At 38.5% G+C, this 22,690-nt stretch overlaps 1 protein-coding gene across 7 annotated transcripts in view; it reads right to left on the reverse strand.

Moving 5' to 3' along the window:
• Frmpd4 (FERM and PDZ domain containing 4) overlaps positions 1 to 22,690 on the reverse strand; it is a 992,697-nt gene that overhangs the window by 240,967 nt on the left and 729,040 nt on the right. For 6 of the 7 annotated variants that reach the window (XM_028761843.1, XM_028761867.1, XM_028761861.1 and 3 more), the window contains one exon: positions 8,257 to 8,373. In XM_028761843.1, coding sequence (XP_028617676.1) covers positions 8,257 to 8,373 — 117 coding nt within the window. Of the gene's footprint in view, positions 1 to 8,256; positions 8,374 to 22,690 lie in introns of those variants that run through there. The other variant, XM_028761854.1, reaches the window with a different exon arrangement.

Below are 22,690 nucleotides of genomic sequence, written 5' to 3' on the forward strand. Positions count from 1 at the left end.
GCAATTATTAACTCAGCAGATAGGTGCTTTGTCAGATTCAGAAGAAAACAAATCTGCTCCAAGGAAGGGAATGAGCAGTCTTAATGGCAGGCCCGGAAGCATGTGCACTGAGGGAACATAATCACCTTTCATTTCATGTAATGACACCATCACGTTGACTTTGTTCCCACCGTTCCAAAATTACAGTATGCCTCCCTCCCCGTGACTAGATGCTTGAAATCCTAAGGAATTTGTTGAACGGAATGCCATTTGTTCTTGCCATGAGGCAATTATTGACTTTTTCTACAGTACTCACTGTGTTTACTTTGAAACTGCATTTTATTTCACAATTCATCAAGAAAGAAAAAAAAGGAAGAAAGGAAGGAAGGAAAGGAAGACACAAGGAGAGACAGAGAAAAAGAAGTCCAACAAATGAGGCATACTGCCTCGCCCACAACATACTGTTAGTTCCCTATTTGTGATATTTAAAACTTTACAAAACAGCAGTCAGATACCATAAACAGATCTTTTTGGTGGGTGGATGTGGGTGAGAGAGTGTGTGTGAGAGGGTGTGGGTGTGCATGTGTGTATGCAGATGTGTATGAACATGTGTGTGTAAGCATGTATAGGTCAGAGGTTAGTGACTGATCTCTCCCTTAGTCACGTAACCATCCTGCATTTGAAACAGGTTCCCTCACTGAATCTGGAACTCACAGTTTGGCTGGAGTGGTTAGCCACTGATTTCCAGCCTGTCTCTGCCTCCATAACAATAAGATTACAAATGTATACTACCACACCCAGACAGATTTACTCTTGGATGTTGGGTACCAAATTCGGGTTGCCATGCTTGTAAGACAAGCACATGGCCTCTTGACTGAGCTATCTCCCCAGAGCCATAACTTTTTGATTCCCTTCATGGTTACAACTTTACATTTCTACTGAGACCTCTAGAACTATATTGCCAGAAACTGAGTATAACAACTTGTTTAATCTAATCTGATCCATTTGGCCTTTATTGAGCGTTAAATATGTAAGTTTAATGTAACGGGAAATTAATATCTGCATTAAGTTTTAAAAAAATTACAGAGAATGGCAACAAGATCACCATATAAATAACAACTGTATGGCAATGACAGTAACTTTTATAGAGAGAAAAGTTTAAGGGAGTTTATCACAGGGTAACAGGGAAAGAGCTCCAACCACAAATTAAATCAGAGTCTTATAAAACCTTGGAAGTAAACGTTGCAAGAAGTGCCCTACAGCTATCAAATAATGTTTGCAGACAATCAATTACTTCTTTTCTCCTTGGGATATTTGAATTAGATCAGGTAAGTTCTAGAGAGAAAGCTGGGGGCTTTCACAGGTGCACGAGGTGAGTCTTTCTGTTTCTGATTTCTATGATGACTGAATCCTATTTCCTTAAGTTGGCTGTGTTCTGCTGGAGTCGATAAGAAAGCATGGCAAAGATACAAGCTACTTGCATTTATTCAGATAATTCTCTCCTGGAGATAGATGAGCTGAAAATACATTTCCCATTGACCAGTGGAGAGATTGGCAGATAAGCATGGCTCAACAATTTCCAAGTTGGGCCAAGCCCAAACTGGAGAACAAAGTGGAAGTTTCCTCAGCTCATTATTAATCTCTACTATTCAGGATTCAGAATTGAAGTCTATTACATTAAGGAGACAGTAGTTCTATTTAATTGCCCACCATGGGAATTGCTGGTAGAATAACAGAATGGGGTGTCTTATTCAATACATAAAAAAAGACAACTCCTGACCCCATCACATACAGGGTGATGATGGCTAGAAGACAAAGTCTATGGGGAAAATTCTCTCAAATTTGAGCTTATAAAATCAGGCCAGGCTGTAGTTTTAGAAATGATCCTTTAGTCTCTTCTTCAACCTTTTATTCAACTGGTATAGCTTCCAACTTGACTCATGGTCCTTTATCTTGGCAGCTGACTAGTATTTATTTTATTCATGCTTTAATATTTTTCTCCTGTATACTAAATTGAAAGCACCAGATTTATGAGTCACCCATGCATTAAGCTTACCCACTTTATAGTCACACAAGCATGTTCTTACTCCATTAAAAAAAAAATTGAAGGGAAAGGAACATATGGTGATCACCATTTACCATGAAACTTAAGTATCTGTATAGAAGCTAAAGTAGTCATGGTTCCATTGAAACTGATGGTTAGCCTCTCAGGATGGTGAAACCCTTGGCAACAGCTTTTATGCCTGTCTTTTCAGTCAAAAATACTACATTCATTTCTCCTTAGGGGTTACCATTGCATCTAAAGCCAGATCTATTATTATCCTTGTATTTCCACTGAACTTGGAGGTTTTTAAAACAGTGATTTGTCTTACAGATCTAGGCAACTTCAATAGTTGCTGGTACTTAATAAATACTGAGTATAGCCAGGGAAAGCTTTAGAAAAAAGCATGTGACCAGATCTTTAAGTTTACTGTGCCCCAGCTGCTAAGTGGGGAAGAGTATGTTGGTACAGATAGAGGTTAGCTGAGCTGCCCACACATTACCAGGTTTAGGTAACTGTCGAAATAGGGATCAAAGCCCTAAAATGCAGGGAGTTTAGTATAGATTTGACTCAAAGAACTGAGGCCTTAGACTCTAATGGTATGGGTCTAACCATGAGTCTGAACAGCAATAAGATATTACTATTCCAATTCTTGAGACCCTTGACTGTTTCTGCAAATGAGAAAAAGAGTCTCTGTTGATGTTCTCTGAGGACTGGTTGTCAATTATATGAAATCTTATGTCTCTGAAGGATGTTCTTAATAATTGTAGTGTGTTATTTAGATTAAGTTATCTTGTTTTATCTAAACCAGAATACTTTGAGAAGAAAAAGAGATACTATAAATAAGTAACCATTTCAAAAAAAAGTACCATAAACAAAGATTCACCTGGGTGAATGTATAGTGAAAACAGAAGAGCATAAGAACTAATACATATTTAGGCAGCATGACATTGCTATAGATAACCAGTGTAACTCAGTTAATATTACTGATATAGGATATCTAGGGGGTTGAATCAACACATAATGACTGACCTTGGATGTTGAAGGAACTGAAAAAAAAAACACTGTGTAATGCTATATAGCTATTTTTATTAGACTGCCTTTGCCTTTGACAGCTTGCTTGCATCTGTCTGTCTGTAGGCTTGAGTTATCTACCTCCAGTCAGCTGCTGGTCTTCAAGTGTGCTTGTGCCCACCTGCCCCTGCCTGCTTAGTAATCTGTATGGAAGTCTTTGCTTGGAGGGATTAAGATATCTTTTATCTGCCCAAGGCTCCTTCCAATCTTGTCAGCCTCCCAACTTCCTGCAACCCTCTTGTTTTCTTTGCATCAGAGCATGGGCCTCCAACCATGGCTGGTAGTATATACCTATACTGTATATATGAGCCAATATCTATACTAATATCTACATTTTTTCTGTCTGCATCTATACCTGCATCCATATTTATATCCCATATCCATATATACCTAGTCTTATGGGTCACTGGTGCTATTGCAATGATGATCATTTCAGCTATCTTGCTTTATTCCTGTGCATGTCTCAGTCTATCTACTCTTTCTTCTCTTAGCCAATCCTTACCATTAAGCATTGTCCTAAGCTTCTTTACTTTCCTTGTAGTTTCTCCCTTTTCATTTGGCTTCATCCCACCCTCAGTTCTGCTCTCTCTTCTAAATGCTAATAATAAGAACTGAAAACTTTTATTTTGTTTTATGTCAAGTTTCTTTCAAGTTTGTGTCTTTTGGGACCATACTAGCCTTCAATTCTGATCCCCTTGCCTTAATGTCCCAAGTGGTGGAATTACAGGCATCACCACAGTGTCCAGTTTGCCATATTTATTAAAAATGTTCTCTGTTCCCAAAACACCATACTTCAGGTTGGTGGTGTACCTCAATGGTAACATATTTGCATATATGAATGCATAGGTTCTACCTCTGGCACCATCCAAAACTAAATCAGTAATTCAGTTGCCTCTAAGTAATAGCAACGAAAGTGGTCCTTTCTAAACATGGTTCTGGTATATTTGCACAATGGATTCTAATTCAGCCAATGTGTGTGACTTGAATAGTCTCTGTTTTATTACCAGGAATATAAGAATCCTATTAGTGTACCAAGGGCAAATAAAGGAAAGAGAAAAGTACTCCAATGTAGCCATCATATATATTTAACAGAATCACCTGGTTGCACTGGAAATTTTATATTCTCAGGCTTCACCCCAGTCTCAAGAGTCAGGGTCTTACTGCTTTTAAGCTATTCTAATATACAGTATTTCCAAACTATGAAATGTCATACAAGTGTATATCAGCATATGTTCACTATGCAATGTCTTTCATTTTGTTTCAGTTTTACTTTATGTGTATTGGTGCTTGCTTGCATGGGTGTCTGCGTAAAAAATGCACGTGTTGTGCCCACAGAAGCCAAAGGGAGTGTTGGATCCTCTGGAACTGAAGTTATAGAAGGTTGTGGGCCAACATGTGGGAGCTAGGAATAAAAATCTTTGTCCTCAGGAAGACTAGCCAGTGCTTTCCATTGCTGAGCCATCTCTCCAGTCCCTTCTTTACTTTTTAACCTCGTTGATCAGTAATTCCATAAAGAAAATTGTTTATCAGCTCTATCCTAAATTATGATAGAATTATGTACATAGATATAACTTAAAAGTTTTGAAGTATCTTAGGCCATGTACTAGAAGACTCATAAGGATAGATTTCTCTCATTATTTAGCTATCAGACAGCAGTTTTGAACACACTGAGCATAATTCCTCCCACCATTTGGCCCATCAATTCAGTGAATTACACCTCCACCCAAAGCAACAATTTGATGCTGAGATTACTTGCATTCTAAGGCAAGATTTCAAAAAAATCTAATCTCCTTCTAAAGATATATAGACAAGTGAAAAGCTAAATATAAAAGGGCAAATTACTAACCACACATTACTTTCCCAGTTGTTCTTTTAACTAACAATACCAATGAATACAGAAATACTCTGTAGTGCCAACCTGGGCTCCCCAGAGGAATAATAGAGGAATTATTATTAGTAATAGAGGAATAATAAACACTTTCCAAAGGAGTACTAAGCTGGACATCTTATGAGTTCTCTGAGACCACCATAGAAGCTTACTTTTTAAGAAAAAGTAACTCAGCATTTGGACCATGATGCTGGTGATTTTGTTTTTCAAACCAATCAGCAGCAGTCAGAACAAATTCTCTGGATAACCACTTGTCTCTAAGAGTTTGATACTTAACCCTAGAGAAATATAAAGCTTAAAAAGACACATACCAATTCCATATAAATGTTAAATGGTAACCCTGAAGGTACAGTTAGCTAGTGTTCCCAGAACCCCTCATTAACAATCCAGCTTCCTACATTTTCAAACAGGAGGAAAAACAACCCTAGACAGTAATCAGAAAAGTCTGAATTATACCTTCATAAAGTCCTAATTCATGCCTTAGAAATTCTATTTTGCCTCAATTATATTTCTAGTTTTGACGACAAATATTTGGATTACTTTAACTGAGCTAACTGAGAGCAGTTGTAGCCATTAGAAAATAGATGGCACGTTATAATATCAAACATTGTCTTAAAAAAGGACTTGGACAAACTATACAAAGCTAACAGTTTAGAATCCAGGGTGTGATCCAAACTACTGGTCTTTCTTCCTGAGTGCTCTGACACTGAGTTCCATAGGCTTCTTTTTCTGTGAGTACAACCTTAGGAAAGCCTTCAAAAATCACAAGGCACTTCTATATTCCCTGGCATGGTTCATGTTTAAGGAAAATGCAGGGCTTCCCATGGTGTTTTCAAAAAGTAGTCCCTTGTGAAGTTTTGGACTCAAGTGGTCACAGCGGGGTGGGGGGTGTCTTCTCTCTGCTACAATTATGGAGAGAAGGAGGGATTTGGGTTATAAAGACTGGAAAAGCAACCACAAGAATCCTGTGAGTTGCTACCCTGGTGGCTTCCCAGAAATCCCCATGTGTGTTTGGGCTTGAGTAAAGAAGATTCAAAGAATCTGGACAGATACTTTTATAAAAATGATCCCCATTCCCCATATAGTCTTATATTTGCTAATCAATACACAGGCAGCTTGGTTGAAACAAAGAAAACAGCCTGTGGTGGGAAAAAAAACCATTTTCTTTTCCTCTCAAATCTCTATTCAATTATAGCTGGACTCTGGCCAACTGTGCTTCCTGATTCCAAATCTATTTCACTAATTTCTTGTAATTAAGAATATTTCAGTGATGTTGGAGAACAAAGATAGTTTAAACTCTAATTGTTTGAGGAAAAAAAACCCACAATATAAAGGCTCATCTAACAAACTGCAAAACTCTAGATGGTGACAGCTACTCTGGAAACCACTCTGGTGGTATCTTAAAACGTGAAGCATAGAATCTAACTTGGACCATCAATTTCATATGGCTCTGCCATTCCAACTCTAGATATAGCCCCCGAAGAAGTGAAAACAGGGATAAAATCAATAAAATCTCTCTCTCTCTCTCTCTCTCTCTCTCTCTCTCTCTCTCTCTCTCTCTCTCTGTGTGTGTGTGTGTGTGTGTGTGTGTGTGTGTGTGTATCTAGGGACTTGTACATGTAGAGCAAATATTCTAGCACTAAGCTATACCCACAGCCCTTCAAAAGGGCATCTGTCCAAGTATGTTCACAGCACTACTGCTAGGTAATCAAGAGATTAAAATAACATAAGCATCCTGGGGAAGATGATGAAACAGTGTACTATATTCATGTAGTAGAATATCATTCATTATTTAACACAAATGAATTTTAACATCTTGTAATATAAATAAGATTTTGAAAACTTTATGGAAAATTCAATCAGCCAGATATAAGAGGATATATATTGTAGGACTCCACTTAAATGGGGTTCCTAGAATAAGAAAATTTATGGAGACAGAAAGAGACCAGATGCTATTGTAACATAAAAGCAGAATAAACAAATAATTATTAATCATGTGAAACTTACCAGTTGCCACACCCACCTACTAATTTTGCTTTATTTAGGAAAATGAACATAATTAAAGTGGGGACTCAACAGTACCTGGAAGCCATTACTCAAGCAGTTTAATCTTCACTTGTACTTTTATTAAATTGTGACACTGGCTTAGTGGCAGACACTATCTTAGAGTGACAATGAACTGCTTAGAAAATTTCTTTAGAGGGTTGTCCTGCTTGCTTTTGCCAACTTTGCACAAGTTTACGTCATCTGAATAGAATGTCAGTTGAGAAGGTATTGTCCATAGATAGGCCTATAGACAAGTTTGTGGGGGTAATTTTTGTCTGATATTTGATGTGCAAATACCCAGATAACTATGGGTACTTCCATGCCTGGCAGATGGTCCTGGGGTATATAAGAGAATATGCTAAGTCACCCATGGGAAAAAAATCCAGCAAATAGCTTTCCCTCATGGTCTTTGCTTCAGTCCCTATATCTAGATTCTTGCCTGATTTCCTTCCCTGACTTCTCTCAGTGATAGATGATGACCTGGAAGTGCAAGCTAAATAAAGTCTTTCCTCCCTCAAGTTGGTATTGGTCAGAGTAGTTCAATGCAGTAATAAAAACTAAATGAAGACAAGAGGGTACCAAGTCATGGAAATGGGCAGTGGCAAATACTTGCATAACACCATGGATGCTGCTAAATGATACATCCAAAATGGTCAAAGCAGGACATTCTGTGATGAATGGTCACATAACAGAAACAAAATAAGAGAATCATAAAATCTCTAATATAAACCAATGTCCATAGAAAATTCACAGTAAGACATGCTATGAAAACATATAATCTTTTTAGTACATGACTCAGTGGCACTCTTGAAAACTTTTTGAAATAACAAGATTCTATATCATTCTTTAGTTTCAGACATCAGATGGACCTGATCTAATATTTAATAGTGCACACTTCTGTTGTGAGCCAGACTTGCCATCCTATGGAGGTAATTACTGGTGATCGAGTTATCCAGTAAATAACCCCATACACATGCAGGCAGCCCTAACTGAACTCAGTGGGCTATTAACAAAAATAAAAAGACAGAAAAATAGGAAGGGTACATGTTGGCAAGAAGTTTCCAAAGGGCATGGGAGGGGCCATAAGAGAGGGGAATAAAGGGTGAATATGATCAAAATACATTCTATAGATGTATACAATTGTCAAAGAATAAATAAAACCTTTTTTAAAAATGAAAAGAAAACTTGAAGAGCATTAGACAATTTTGTTGGTGTCTTTTAAACCTACTTGATGAAGTAGTCACGTCCATCTCGGTTTGTCATCATCTCCCATCCATAGGGTGGCACCTGGTTCAAGCCCCAGGTTCCTGAGGGAGGTGGCCAGCCCGACGACTTGGTCCTGTGGCTAGAAAACAAAGAAAGCATCATCACCCCTGACTCTTGAGCATACCTTTTGGATTACTTAACAAATACATGTCTTATTCCTCTACATTGTGAGCTGTGTGTATAACCAATCATATAGCACCTATAATGAATGCCTGTATCTGATAGCATGCTAGGTATTTTGTATGCAACAGAACACCTATTTTGCATAGAATACACATATGGATAGGAAGACAATGGTTAGTAAAATTAAATAATTTTGCTGTGGAAAGCTTTGATGGAAAGCTCTTTGTCGTTCTGGCCATAAGATACATATTTAGATATGACAGATATTTAGAGATTTTGGGCACATACATAGATTTTACATTGCCATATTAAAAAACACACATGAAGATAAATTAATGTTTTATGCTTTTAAGGAAAAAAAAAGCAAATTGAAGTTTTCTAGATTCCTGTTGCAAATATAAAATGTATAATCATAGCAAAGTCAGTCATAAAACATTAAATTAACCCTCACTGTTAACTTGCAACAAATATCTATGCCTCATCTTTTCCACATTATAAGGTCCCCAGATCAATTTGCCTGTCAATACAATGAAAGACAAAATGTGTTCTATATATTTGTCTTTTAAAATCAAAAGGAACAGGCCATAATTCCTGCTGACAAGCCACTGTGATAGGCGGCATTGCATACGCCCAGTCCCTAATTGGAGACCTGTAGCCAGTTTCTAAATTGATTACCAAATGCTGGTTTGTACACTTCATCCCTGCCTTCCCATGAACACCCAACACTTCTTCAGTCCTTACCCATGACTCTGGAAAGAAGGAAGTAACGTCATTTTAACCTTACTCCACATCCTCTGTCATATGGTTCCTTAGATCAAAGAGAAGTAGCTCATCTGATAGCCAGCCTCTAAGATCCTGAAGTGGCTCCAAATGCCAGATTGTCACCAACAAAAGAGAGCAGTGATAATGTTTGCAGGAACTCAGAGTCCGTGCTGCAGCAGCCACCAGAGAGCCCTTTATACCAAGAAGGAAGCTCTGGTGAGATGAAAGAAGAGCAGCCTAGAAAATGAGTGAGTGCAGGCAGAACATGGATTGCACCTGTCCTCTGCTTCCCTGGCTGGACCTTCTTTTGTACAGGATGCAAAGTGCTAGGTTTCAAGCAGCCTGTTGCCCTTCTAAGGTGAGTATCCAAAGTAACACCTCTCCTCAATGCCCTTGCCCTGCCACCACATCATCAACCAGTGACTCAACCAGTGTCAAGAGATGCAAGCCCATTTCCTGTAACTCCTCCACAACAGAGGAAGATTTGCATAATTTAAATCCCCTCCTATTGCTTTTTCTTAACTTCCTTTTGGTCTTGTGACCACCTCCAATAAAGAGTATGGATCAAAAGTATTCACAAAATTTATAGAGGTCTGGTAAATTTAGAATGCCACCCTAGGACCATTTCTTGCTCACTATTAAAAGAAAAGACATGGCCACCTCTTTTGTTTCCCCGGCTTATGCAAATGTCAGCAGTGGCGATTTCCTCTGGTGGTTTTGAAGAAAACAAAAAACTGCTATTTCCCCCAGGTGAGAAAACACATGGACTTTACACTAAAGTACTATTAATAAACTAACAAGCAAAAATTTACTCACATTTAGTTCTCTTATATCAGCAGGGAACACATTTGGAAAGCTTTTTAAGATGGGACCAAAAAAAAGCAAGTTCCAATAGGTTCCAATAGAGTCTATTCCGTTGTTTAAAACTTTCCCCCAAAGCTGGAGTATAGTTAGAAGGGACATAGAGTCTGTTCTTGACTTTGAAAGGAAGGTTACCTATAAGGATGCTATAATTTATCTTGGAATCCCAAATTATATACTGTGTACCTGTTAGCCCCTTTAGTTAGAGGAAATGTCTTTTTCCCCATTGGTTTTCTATCTTGGCTCCTTTCCACATACATAACATAAAATACTAATCACCTAAGGAAAGACACAGGCTTCCTAATGCAATTGAAATGTCAAATGCAGCATTTTAATGAGGAGCTGCAGGAAGCTTGGATTATATTTTATTTGCTGAATTTTATTATAATCCACATTTTGTCCTGGGTAAGAGGTCCACAGTGTGGCAAACAACCATTCCACAGGATGCTTTCAAATAATGTCTCTCCCTAAAATGAAATGGTAGCACCAGAAAACCACTGTTCGACTACCTCCAGAACAGCAACAGCACACATACTAATTGTGATCCTCTAGGTCAAGGGGCATCAAAATTAACTATGGACTAATTAAAATCAGACATAGATATAACCACCTGTTAATGAGTTGATGTAAAAATATGTGGGTTGGAAAGGCTTCTGTCGAACTGAGAAAATTAAAAGTGTAGGAAGAACAAACAAAAACACTTGTAAAGAATCTATCCACGACAGACTTGAGAAAAATCAACAACAGATGCCAGAACTAGAAAGGGGCTCCTCTGCAGTATGATAACTGAGAGCTCTACTTTAATAGATTATATAGCCATAGGAGATAGTGAATCCTCTTCTGCTAGGTGAAGAAAGGCTCTAGAAATCTCCTTCCTCTGCACTACTCCCAAGTGCCTCTGCTCTCTCACTTCCAGCACAACCTTTTCTAACCAGTATATTTTGCTTTGTGCACTTTAAAACAGCATCTCCTTCTGCATTCCATACTGCCCTGGAACTCTCTATGTAGCCTAGGCTGATCTTGAACTCAGAGCAATCCTCCTGACTCATCTCCCTGAGTATTGGGACTATAAGCATGAGCCACCATGCCGGGATCTACAAAGAATGTTAAGCAGTCACTCTAGAAGGACAGCAGAGTGTGACAACATACACGTAAAAACAGTGATGTTGTGATTTAACAAATTCAGAAATCATGCTCAGTTCCTTAGAAGGGGTCAGGCAACTGTGGTAACACCATGCAGAGATCTTCATTGGGGACAATAATGGTCCAAGTGAATGCCTGTGAGAGATTCACACCTTTTTTCCCCTGACAGTCTCAGAATGAACTTATTCTGAGTTCTTAGGTACAATCCCAGGAGCTGGGGCCATTATCAAACCACCTCCTTGGAAAGGTTTTACTTTTCTTGTCCAAGGGCACCTCAGCCTCAAGATTATTTCTGATTACCTAAAGACTCTCTTAAGCAGGATCCTAGCAATTCTGTTGAACTTCCATCAGGGTTGCTAATGTTGATATGCTGCCAGGCCATGATCACATCATTTGCAGCCTGGCATCACCATATTCAGGAAACTCCATTAAGTTAGAAATATCCATACTCAGTTTTTTCACAAACCTATATCTTATGCAACACTTGGGCAATGATGATTGATGTCCAGTCAAGGTTTGGAATTGCTAGGTTACAAATAATCTCTTTTTCACTTATTGCCCATAACCTTGAATAAATTACTTGAACTGTCTATCCTCTTTAGGACTTGTGTCTGTCAGAGGCCTCATGTCAGTGTGAGAATGTTACCTCTGTGGAGTAATTAGTATAGGATGGTGCCGCATGTGAAAAGAGTGTAGCACTCAGAATGGGAAAAGAAGGAAAGACTGTCAATTTTCCTTCCCAGTCTGACAAGAAGAGGCTGAAACAAGCAGTGACCTTTCTCTATAAACTTCGTTGTTGAGCTAGACCACTTCCAAGGCAGAAGGAAAAAGCCCTGTGATCTAAGATACAGTGGGCCAGTTTCTTCTTTTCCCAGGAAAAGCCTTGAGATCCTTGCAATCCTAATGTTCTGCAAGTCCTATCTGAGATCATGGCTGTGTGAACCACTTTCAAACACTTACCTCAGCCTTAAAAATAGCGACCTACATTGTCAAGGCTATTTAAATCATTCTAGAAACTTCCCTAGACTGACTGAACTGGTTTGCAACTTTGAGTCTCACTCATCCATTGTTTGCAACAGACAAAAACTATCCATGAGCAAAAAAGATATTTGCACATTTTTTAATTTTTATTTATTTATTTTTTTATTTTATTTATTTTTGTGAAATGAGAGCATCTATGAATGGGTCAGACAAAATTGCAGAACTATTGGTGCGAAGATGACTGGTAGAAGTAACTAATGCTCTCCTGCTGTGTGTCTGTCTCTGCTTGTAGAACTGACTGAATCTTTATGATCAGTCCATCCTAAGAAAGGGTGAGCTCTTAGAAACCACCATCAAGCAGGCCAGGCTATTTGATTTGTTTGGAATAGCTCAGCAGTTCACCATTAGAAAGGGCTCTGAAAACAGGTTGCAAAGACTTGAGTCAGGTAGATGCAAAACCTGCCTTTTATTACACATATGATCTTTTGGTAAATCTAACTCTACTTTGTTTTCTTCACCTACATAGGTAAATTATTCTTACAAAGTAGTTCTCATAACAGGGTGGTTTTGTCTCCAGAGGAACTTAGCAGTGTCTGGAGACGATTTTGGTGGTCATAGGTAGGAAAAATGTTGTGATGTCTTTCTTTATTCTAAGGGTTAAAGGCCAGGGATGCTGCTAAACCAGGCATCTCCAAGATTGGAGAGATGACCAGGGTATTAAGAGCACTTGCAAAGGACCAATGTTAGCTTCTTAGCACCCATATGGTAGCTCCCAACTACAATTTGTAGCTAAATTCCTTCAGTCCTTCTGTGTCAGTCACATACATGCTATAAATACATTTGGAAGCCAACATGGTTTCCTGGGAAACTAGATCTTTGGACAGTATATAAAAGACCATGTTTTATACAGACTGTTCTGGGTAAAGAAACAGGACAGTAGGTGAGAGCCCAACTAGAACTCATTCAAAGAAAAATGGCTGCTCATATTAATACTGAATTAGAAGGTCACCCAAGGTTGACACCTGCAGCTTCCTACTCCAAGGTCCTAAGCAGTTACATTGCCATAATTAACATATATGAGAGCCCATGAGCTTTTTCATATATTTGATAATAATCATATAGGACTGGCAGCCAACATTACACTGCAGTCTTTGAGACTTGCAGAGGAGTGAATTTTTATATGTATTTGAAATATGAGCAAACCAGAGACTTATCTATTCAGTTATTCATCCTTGACATTGAGTGGCACTATGAAAAATACAACAAAATAAATGTTGACCCAGAATCTGATCATTCTTACTTCTGTGAACTCACAGAAATTATTTTGCAGATTAACCCAAGGTTATACAGTTTTGCATATGGACATATAAAATGGAACACATTTCCCCATTTATTTTTCTGTTAATATCATTAGTGGCTAGGTGTTGTGTAGCTGTGTCCTCCAAATTAAAATATTCCCTCCTGAAGTAATAAGGGAAGGTCATTAAGATTTTAGAAAGTAGATGAAACTTATATGGTTCAGGAAGTAAAGAAAACTTATAAGTCCCAGAAGTTCCTGAAAATGCCAACCCAAGGGCTCCCTGAGTTTACATAGTACTTACAATTGCCAGGGAAGGGAGACACTCTGACTAGTCAACTGCATTCAAATCATGTATGAAACTACAGGGATATAACAGTTCTGAATTGTCACCTAGCCTGGGGTGGGCTTTTTGGTAATGGAGCTGCCTTAGAGTCATCCATACTACAGGAAAGAGCACCCCACCCAGTAAGCAAGCCCAATACACTTACTTGTTCACTAACATAGATTTGGGTTAGATAATTTCTTTCATTTGGTTCTTGTGTCTGATGTGGGGCAAATGGATGCTAATTTATACCTCCTCAGGATAATTCAAGTGACATTGGGTTATGGTACCCAAATTCACCAGATACCACCAAGTATCCTCCAACACAGGCTTGCATTTGAAGTAGCTAGTATTTGTCTTGGTTCTAGGTTCAAATGCAAAGGGATTAAGGTAAAAGGGAGAAGACAGGGAGAGAGGAAAATTAACAATAGAAGATGGGTCTGGATAGATTTTAGACGCTCCAAGTTTTGGTGATAGCCATGATCTTTTTGTGACTCGCATGGTGTACTCTACTGTGGTTGGAGAAGGACATTCAGCATGACCCCTAGGGAGGCTTGTCCTGTAGTCTTTTATCCCTAGAGCAGGCAAAGACATGACTGACAAGCCTGCTATGTGGTGTCTATCACACTATCCTATACACAGACATGGCCTGAAAGTGATTTCATTGTCCTCTACTTCTGAACATCACTGTCCTCTTATGTAGCCTACAGTGTAGCACTAGGACATTTTGATTTCACACAGCAGGTAACAGCTTGCTTTTCTATGACCCTTTATGGGTAGACTGCAGCAGGTACACTTGAGACTTCAGGTCACTAAGACATCAAAGCCATCCAGACAGAAGCATCCCGCCAAACATTTAGAAAGATGTCACTTCTGTTGTGACAAGAAGGGCATGAAAGTACAATGAAGAAGTAAAACACATCTTTAAATACTAATGCCAAGCCTTTGGAAAGCACATCATCTCAAGTACACTTGTCACAAAATCATTTTAGTTAAGGAGAAACTTACTATGACTCAAGAGCTTAACTATGGTATTATGACATTTGAATGTATAATCTGACAATGGCATTAAACATTTTTGTCTGATCAGTTTGGTCTGCTCCACTATGCAATTTACTAGTCTCATTATCAAACCATTTGTGAGATGACTTTCATATCAGACAATCAGACCTGTCTTATCCTATGCTTCCTAACAAGAAAAACGAAATCCAGGCTAACTGGTTCTCCTTCCAAAACTATAGGCAAGCAAGACAAAGCCTCGTGTGTTTTTATATAGGGTCTTACCCTTTAGCTCAAGTGAACCTTGAAGTATTGGTGCTCCTCCTGCCACAGCTTCCTGAATGCAGGGATTACAGGTATGAGCCACTACACCTGGTTTAAGCTGTGGTTTATAAACAGTTCTACTGTGCCAGTCCCAGGAAACTTGAGGGGGCTGAGGACAATGTCTATAGTAACTGGGTATCACACACACAGGAGTCATTATTAAAGCCACATTATTAAAGTCCTACATTGAATCCAACTTTGGCAAAGTACACTTAGATGTTTTAGATTACTGAATTCTTCAGAGTCTAGAAAGGTAATTATATGTTGCCTTGAATTGTACAGAAGACCAGGAAAGCCAGGTTTCATTTTTGAAAGAGCAAAAAGCAAAAAGATCCCAAATCCAATCCCTACTACTAACCTCTCCCCAAAGTTTATTATTAAGGCTGGGATACAGCTCAGTTAATTGGCTGGAAGCTCAGTGTTCAATTCCCAGCAGTTTGTAAACCAGGGTGTCATGATACCTGAATCTAAATCACAGCACCCAAAAGGTGGTGACAAGGAAGTCAGTATATACTTCAAGGTCATTCATGGCTATATAGTGAGTTTGAGAATGGCTTGAACTACTCGAATTATCCTCTAATGCAGCCTTTCGTGTAGCACTAGGGCATTTTGATTTCTGGGTATGTTCACTACTTTTCTCATGCACATGTTACCAACTGTAAAAAACGTCGAGTGACTAGCTTATATCACATATTGATCTGAGTGCTGGAAAATAATCCTTAAGGAAGGGGTTTGGGGAGATGTCTCAGCACATAAGAGCACTTGCTCTGCAAGCATCAGAGACCTGAGTTAGAATCTCCAGCACCCTCAGAAAAAGCTAGGCATAGGATTACCTATTACCCCAGCACTGGACAAAGGAGGTAGCCTAGCCTAAATGGCAAGCTTTTGTTCTATCAGAGACCCTGACAAAAGGAAAGAAAATGGAGAGCAATAGAGGAAGACTCCTGTCATCCTGCTGAGACTCTGGTCTCTGCATGCATTTGTACAAGTGCACACACCCACACATTCACAAGAATGTACCATACACATATGCATACACACATACACACACACACACACACACACACACACACACACACACACACGAAAACAAAATAGAAAGGGAAAACCAGAACTGCTGATTCCGAAAATATGCATCCATAATTATCACACCCAGCTCTCTCCAGCCTAAGATCCTACTCATTTTTATAAGGAATTTATAGCACCAGCCTCCCTATCATTTTATCATATGTGGAGACATCTCCCCAGACCCCTTCTCTAAGAACCCACTTTCTATATCTCTGCTTTTGTGTTTTTGTTTATTTCATTTTCTTTCACTTTACTGTTCTGCTCACCTACCCCCTTCCCTCTCTCATTTCATAGCTGTCACCTGCAAGGAGGAAACTTTAGTTAAAGAAATCCTCCTATCAGATCTGCCTCTGAGCATTTGTATGTGATCTTTTCTTGATTGTTGATGGATGTAGGAGGGACTGGCCTGCTGTGGACAGTGCCATCCCTGAACAAGTAGTCCTGCGTGGGTGGTGTAAGAAAGCAAGTTGCACAAGGTGTAAGAACTGAGCCAGTAACCAGTGTTCCTATATGGTTCCTGCTTCTATTCCTGCTTGAGTCCCTCCTCTGATATCTCCCCAGTCATAGGCTATCAATGTGGACGATGAGACTCTTTGCCTTTCCATCTTTTTTGTTTTATTCTCTATTTTCTATTGATTATTAAAACATGTCTGTTCTCCATCTTTGTGCTGGATAGCTACCAAGGTCTCTGCGTACTAGTCACAATCAAAAGCCTGTGTATGATGTACTTCTAGAATATTCTTTTTTTATTGGATATTTTCTTTATTTACATTTCAAATGTTAGCCTCTTTCCTGTTTGGTCAGTTTATCACAGGAACAGAAAAGCAAACCAGGACCTAGTCAATTGTGATTTCTTTAATGGCAAGGGCCTGTCTGCTTTAGCTTCAAATCCTGGGAGTTCACACTGTCCTGATAACAGTAGATTTGCTAATCTGACACATGAGATTGTCCAGTTTAATTAAAGATATATAAAGGAATACAAAATTGGACAGAAATGAAGGGCAGGAGAGGTGGCTCAGGAGTTTAGAGCACTCTCTCAGAAGACCTGTGTTAAATTCCTAGCTTTCACATAGAAGCTCACAAAGATCTTTAAGTCCAGTCCAAAGGGCTCTGATGTGCCCCTCTGGTCTCCATGTGTACCAGAAATGAACATGGTACACAGGTATACGTGCAAGTAAAACACCGATACACATAAAATAAAACACTTTTAAAATTGTCCAGAAATGGGAAATTTAGCATTACTTTTAGAGAGGTGACCTAAATACATGGAAGGAATAACTCTTCAGTCTTACTCATTGTTAACAAGTGGCGTCCACATCTCTTGTAGAAGAGTAAAAGAAGCTGCCTACAGACATGCAGCTTCCCATGACTCCTCACCCATAGGTTCAGCAGTAGCCTACCATGCTGGATCTAAAACAACTACTACTTTTTACATTAACAGTATGTGTAGGATTTGGCACCTGAACACAGTGCTGTAAAAACACTTGTTTGAATGACTACATAGCTGTCAAGTTGAGGACATTTTCGAAATAGAGCAATATGACAGAGAGCTGGCAGACAGGTCTACAATTTTTAAGCCTACAAGGCCAACACTATACTCAATAGAATGCATTGCCTCACCATTTCTAAACGCCCCCTTATATTGTGAAGATAACAAGTCAGAAGTCTCAAGGGAAGGGAAAGGGTTCAAGTCTAAAATTTACTAATATTCAACTTTTCAGTGTTTACCAATTTCCTTGAATGTAAGATTGTTTTCCTTTCACCATATCAAAGTACTTGTTGTAGGATATGCCTCTCCAAAGACAATGAGTGCATGGTCCCAACAATGTGTGCTTGTTTTTCCTTATTCCAAGAAATTGCAATCACATAAAAACACTAAAAGCAGAGTCCAATAAATATCTTCATGTTTTTGTTTTTCCCAGAGACAGATTGTCTCTATGTAGCCCTGGTTGGCATGGAATGCCTTATGTAGACCAGGCTGATCTCAGACTCACAGAGATCTGCTTTGTTTCCTGAGAATTGGGATTAAGAGCATGTGTCACCATGCCTGACCAACAAACTTGTGTTCTTCAATCATGATCTCTGTTTCTGGAGTTGGAGAGATGACTTAGGGGATAAGAGGGTCTTGCTGCTCTTCCAGAGGACTAATGTTCATTTCCTATCACTAAATCAGGTGCTCACAACCACATGAAACTCCAGCACCCACCTCTGGCCTCTACAGGCACCTGGACATATGTGTACACGTTTACCCTGTAGATAAACATCCATATATACGTATACATAACAATAAGATAAATCTTTGTTTTTTAAAAAAGAACTCTGATTCTTATGAGGAATGATTTTACACTTCCAACCCCAAGATCTCATGTCAATGGCTGGTGGCTTCAGTTGTCACTACTTTTGTTAAGTAAACAGAGATAACACTACTGATAACTATCTTATAGAGCACAATGTTGCCTCTCACTTCAAATGGCAGCAGTGTAGAGGCTGAGCAGGTCTGACCTACCATCAGTGTTGCATGTACCTTGTTCCCTTCTCCTTATTTATTCTCTATTTCTATTCCATCCACTCACTCCTTTAATCCTCTATCTGTACTTGAAATATAAAATTGTAATCATAATATATCACTCTGAATCCACCGGATCAATCTCCTTTAAAACTGCAGTAGCGCACCCATTAGATTGAATGTTGCTACAATTTTATCAAATGTATGGACCATGGCCAAATCTTCCCATTTACTCTAGTAATATTCTTTTGAGGTCCATGTTTGAATAAGCATCCAATCAAATTTGATGCTTTTCATTTATGTGTCTTGCCTCTTTCTTTAATGGTGTTTTAAATGTGCAAAACTATTATAATCCTAATTCTTCACCAGGAGGAAATGTGTTCTTGCCCTTCAAATCTCAGCAATGATGATGATAGTTTATAAACCATGGTTATTCAAAAGTACATGCTGAAGCATACTGTGCCTGCCAAAGTTAATTGTCAAACAAGTACTGTTTGTTAATGGAGCTAATGTACAAGCCATTAGAATGTTTATACAAAGCATATGATAATTTTGGATAATATAAATGGTAGAAAGGGGCCATGCAGATAACATTCAGAATTGTTCAGAGGGCATAATTCAAGACAGAAACATAAACTGACAGTTCATTATCATTCAAATGTGGAAAATGTGATGGATAACATTGATTATGAACTTGACAGAACCCAGGAAAGGAAACTCTAAGGATGCCCAAGAGAAATTACATTGATTAGGTTAATTTATATAGACAGACACATCTTAAGAATTGGTAGCACCATTCTTTGGGGTTGGGTTCCATGGTGAATAAAAAGAAGAAATCTAGAGTAACAAGTGCATTCATTTCCCTTGGCTTTCTGACTGCTCTGCAATGTGACCTGCTGACTCAAGCTTCTGCCACTATGCCTTCTGCACCATGATGGACTGAACCCTGGACCTGTGAGCTCAAGTGAATCCTTCTTTCCTTAAGCTGCTTTAGTCAAAGCATTCTATCACAGCAACAGAAAAGTAACTAATGCCGAAAAGAAGGAGCATAGAAATTAGAATGATAAAGTAGACCAAGTGGAAATCAGAGAACTTACCCATCATCTTGGTGCTTCTGGAAAACAAACAAGACACAAGCAAGAAAAGTAACAGCATACTATAGGACAAGAGCAACTGGTGATTAGCTTTTAGGAGCAGTCTATTCTGACTGCAGAGCCCCTCACAGCCATCTTAATAAACTTGGGGCCCAAAGTGTGGTCAGGCAAGGCCAGGAAATAACAGGTACCAATCTATTCCTACTAGTTTTCTTTCTTCCAGAAAGGATTTAAAACCAAAAGTGAATCTCTTGCTAGGTGAGTTTGATTTGGCTGATGACACAAGAGAAAATTGGCCAATTTGAGTTAATAAAAGGTTTTAAGTAGAAACTAAAATGTCATGGAGGCAAAGCCTTTATATACAGATACATTTCTTGTGATCTCCAAGAGTAAAGAGTGACCTGCTGTGGTGAGGCTTATATATGACATAGCCACCCCATGCTGTTCTGTCCCTTGGATGTACATTGAATGTAGGCTAGAATCTGGTCGAGGAGCTCTTTTTCTCCTAAGTACCTATTACTTTAAAAATACTATTCAGTCAGTCATTCAAGGAAGAGTTGTGGCACATAGACAGAGAACTATTCTTCATGGAACTTACATTATTGTTGAGGAAGGCAGGAATTATTGTTCATCTAATTTGGTCATTGTCCCAGGTCTCAGTTGTTTCCTGAACCCTGGACTTTATCAAACATTTTGGGAAGCTTCTTTGTGTAGTGGGCGGAAGTTAATGCAGAAACCCACAACTGGTCAAAGTACAGAGAAGAAATGGCTGTCAAGTGCTCAGCCACAAATAGGACATCAATATTACATCACTTGCCCCCAAAGGCTCAAGAGCCATCACAAAAGAAGAACTGGAAAAGAATTTAAGAGTCAGAGGTCAGGGAGGACTTGGATGAAACAGTGTCTTTGGGTTCTTCAGGCATGACAGGGCCATTGCACTCATGAACTCATGGCAGCTGTGTTTGCCTGCACAAGACCTGTAAAAAATCATTCCAGTCAAAAATCATCCAGCATGAAGTGAGGAGGGGATAAAAATCTATGCCTCTAGCTGAGGAGATAATAGACAGTTTATAGTTGCTAAAGGGAGGAGAGTTACCCCTTTTTAGGGATATGGGCTCTGGTAGATACTCCGTGTTCCAGTTGATGTTCCCATATTCATGGACATATGGGCAGTACTAATAGGACTTAATGGGTTATTAAAATATATATAATATATAATGTATATTATATTAGATAGATAGATAGATAGATAGATAGATATGAAGTTGGGAGTGGGGTTAGGTATAGATCTGGGAAGAGTTAAAATAAGGAGTAGAAGAGTAATATGATTAAAGTAAATTGTGTGCAGGTATGAGGTTCTCAATGAATTAATAAATATACTCTATTTAAATAAACGTTCTAGAGAGTTCAAGAGGGTAATAATGAGAAGACAGGAAAAATTTTGTTTTATTTCTTGAATGATCCCACACAAACAACTTTGAACACATCCCAATTATGAAGTGGAATTTTCTCTGTCCTAGAAGGTCTAGTCTTGTAATTTAGCTTCAATATGGAAATTTAATGTGTTCTCAGAGCCCACCCAATACATCCTGTCACAGACCTTGACAGTGATAGCACAATTCACGACACACAACATTGGTTGAAGATGCCAAATGGAATGGTTTAATTTTTAAACGTGTTGTTAAAACACTTTTTTAACCACTTATCATCTTGAGGGCATTCATCTTTATGTTTCACTTACTTACAGATGACTCATAACCTAATACTGCTACTTAATCAAAGGCAAGGTATCACCTGCTAAACATGTATGATGAAAGTAGACACTTTCTGACTTTAATGAAAATCATGTTTTCACTTGTCAGAGACATACACATACATGGTCATTTTTGAGCTTTTATTAATTTAACATAGAAACTATTTGATTGTTTAGATTATAGTTCATTTGATCTTCTTTGTCTTGCTTCTTGGATTTTAGAATCCTAAGTTTAAAGCAAATTTAAACATTTAAACAACCTTCGTGTGTGTGTGTGTGTGTGTGTGTGTGTGTGTGTGTGTGTGTGTGTGTATTTGAAGATGAAAGCATGCATGGAGTGTTCAGAAAACTTGCAGGAGACAGTTTTCTCCACCAACCACACATATTCTTGGTATTGAACTTGTGACATTAAGCTTGGTGGCAAGCTGTTTACTTACCCATTGAGCAATTTTGTCAAACTTAAAGTATATTTTATTTAAGAGATATCTACCAATTCATCTCATTTTTTTTTCTGGGCAAGAGAGTTTGAATTCACAGCACCCATGTAAACCTCAGGTATTTTTACTAGTGTAAATATGAGCTTGTGAGCCTAGCTCAGGGAAAGGGTGGTAGATAACAGGAAGATTCTGGGGGCTCACTAACTAGCCTATTTCGCTAAAACAGTGAGTTGTAGGCTCCATGAAGGACCATATCCCAGGAAATTAAAAAAAATAATAATGATAATAATAATAAATTAATAATAATAATATAAAAATTAGATGAAGAAGCATTTGAAAAAGACACCTGGTATTGACCTCTGATTTCTATTTTTACAGTAATGGACAAGTAAGCTCTTATAACATGTAAGTGCAGACACATAAACAATGCGTGTACACACACATACACACACACACACACACACAGAGAGAGAGAGAGAGAGAGAGAGAGAGAGAGAGAGAGAGAGAGAGAGAGTCAAATGTTTTTAAATAATCCTGCATCAGCTACAGAGACTAATAAAAAGGAAAGATTATTAAAACAGAAGAAAGGAGACAGAGAGAAGAAATCACTATACATATACGGTTTATGAACTAAAAGTTAAAAAACAAAATGAATAGACATGAAAGAATCCTGGCCTGAAAACTAGAGGCTAAGCTACAAGCCTAACATTTACATACAGCAGA

Source organism: Grammomys surdaster, unplaced genomic scaffold, assembly GCF_004785775.1.
Source record: "Grammomys surdaster isolate TR1022 unplaced genomic scaffold, NIH_TR_1.0 131, whole genome shotgun sequence".
Classification (NCBI taxonomy): Eukaryota; Metazoa; Chordata; class Mammalia; order Rodentia; family Muridae; genus Grammomys; species Grammomys surdaster.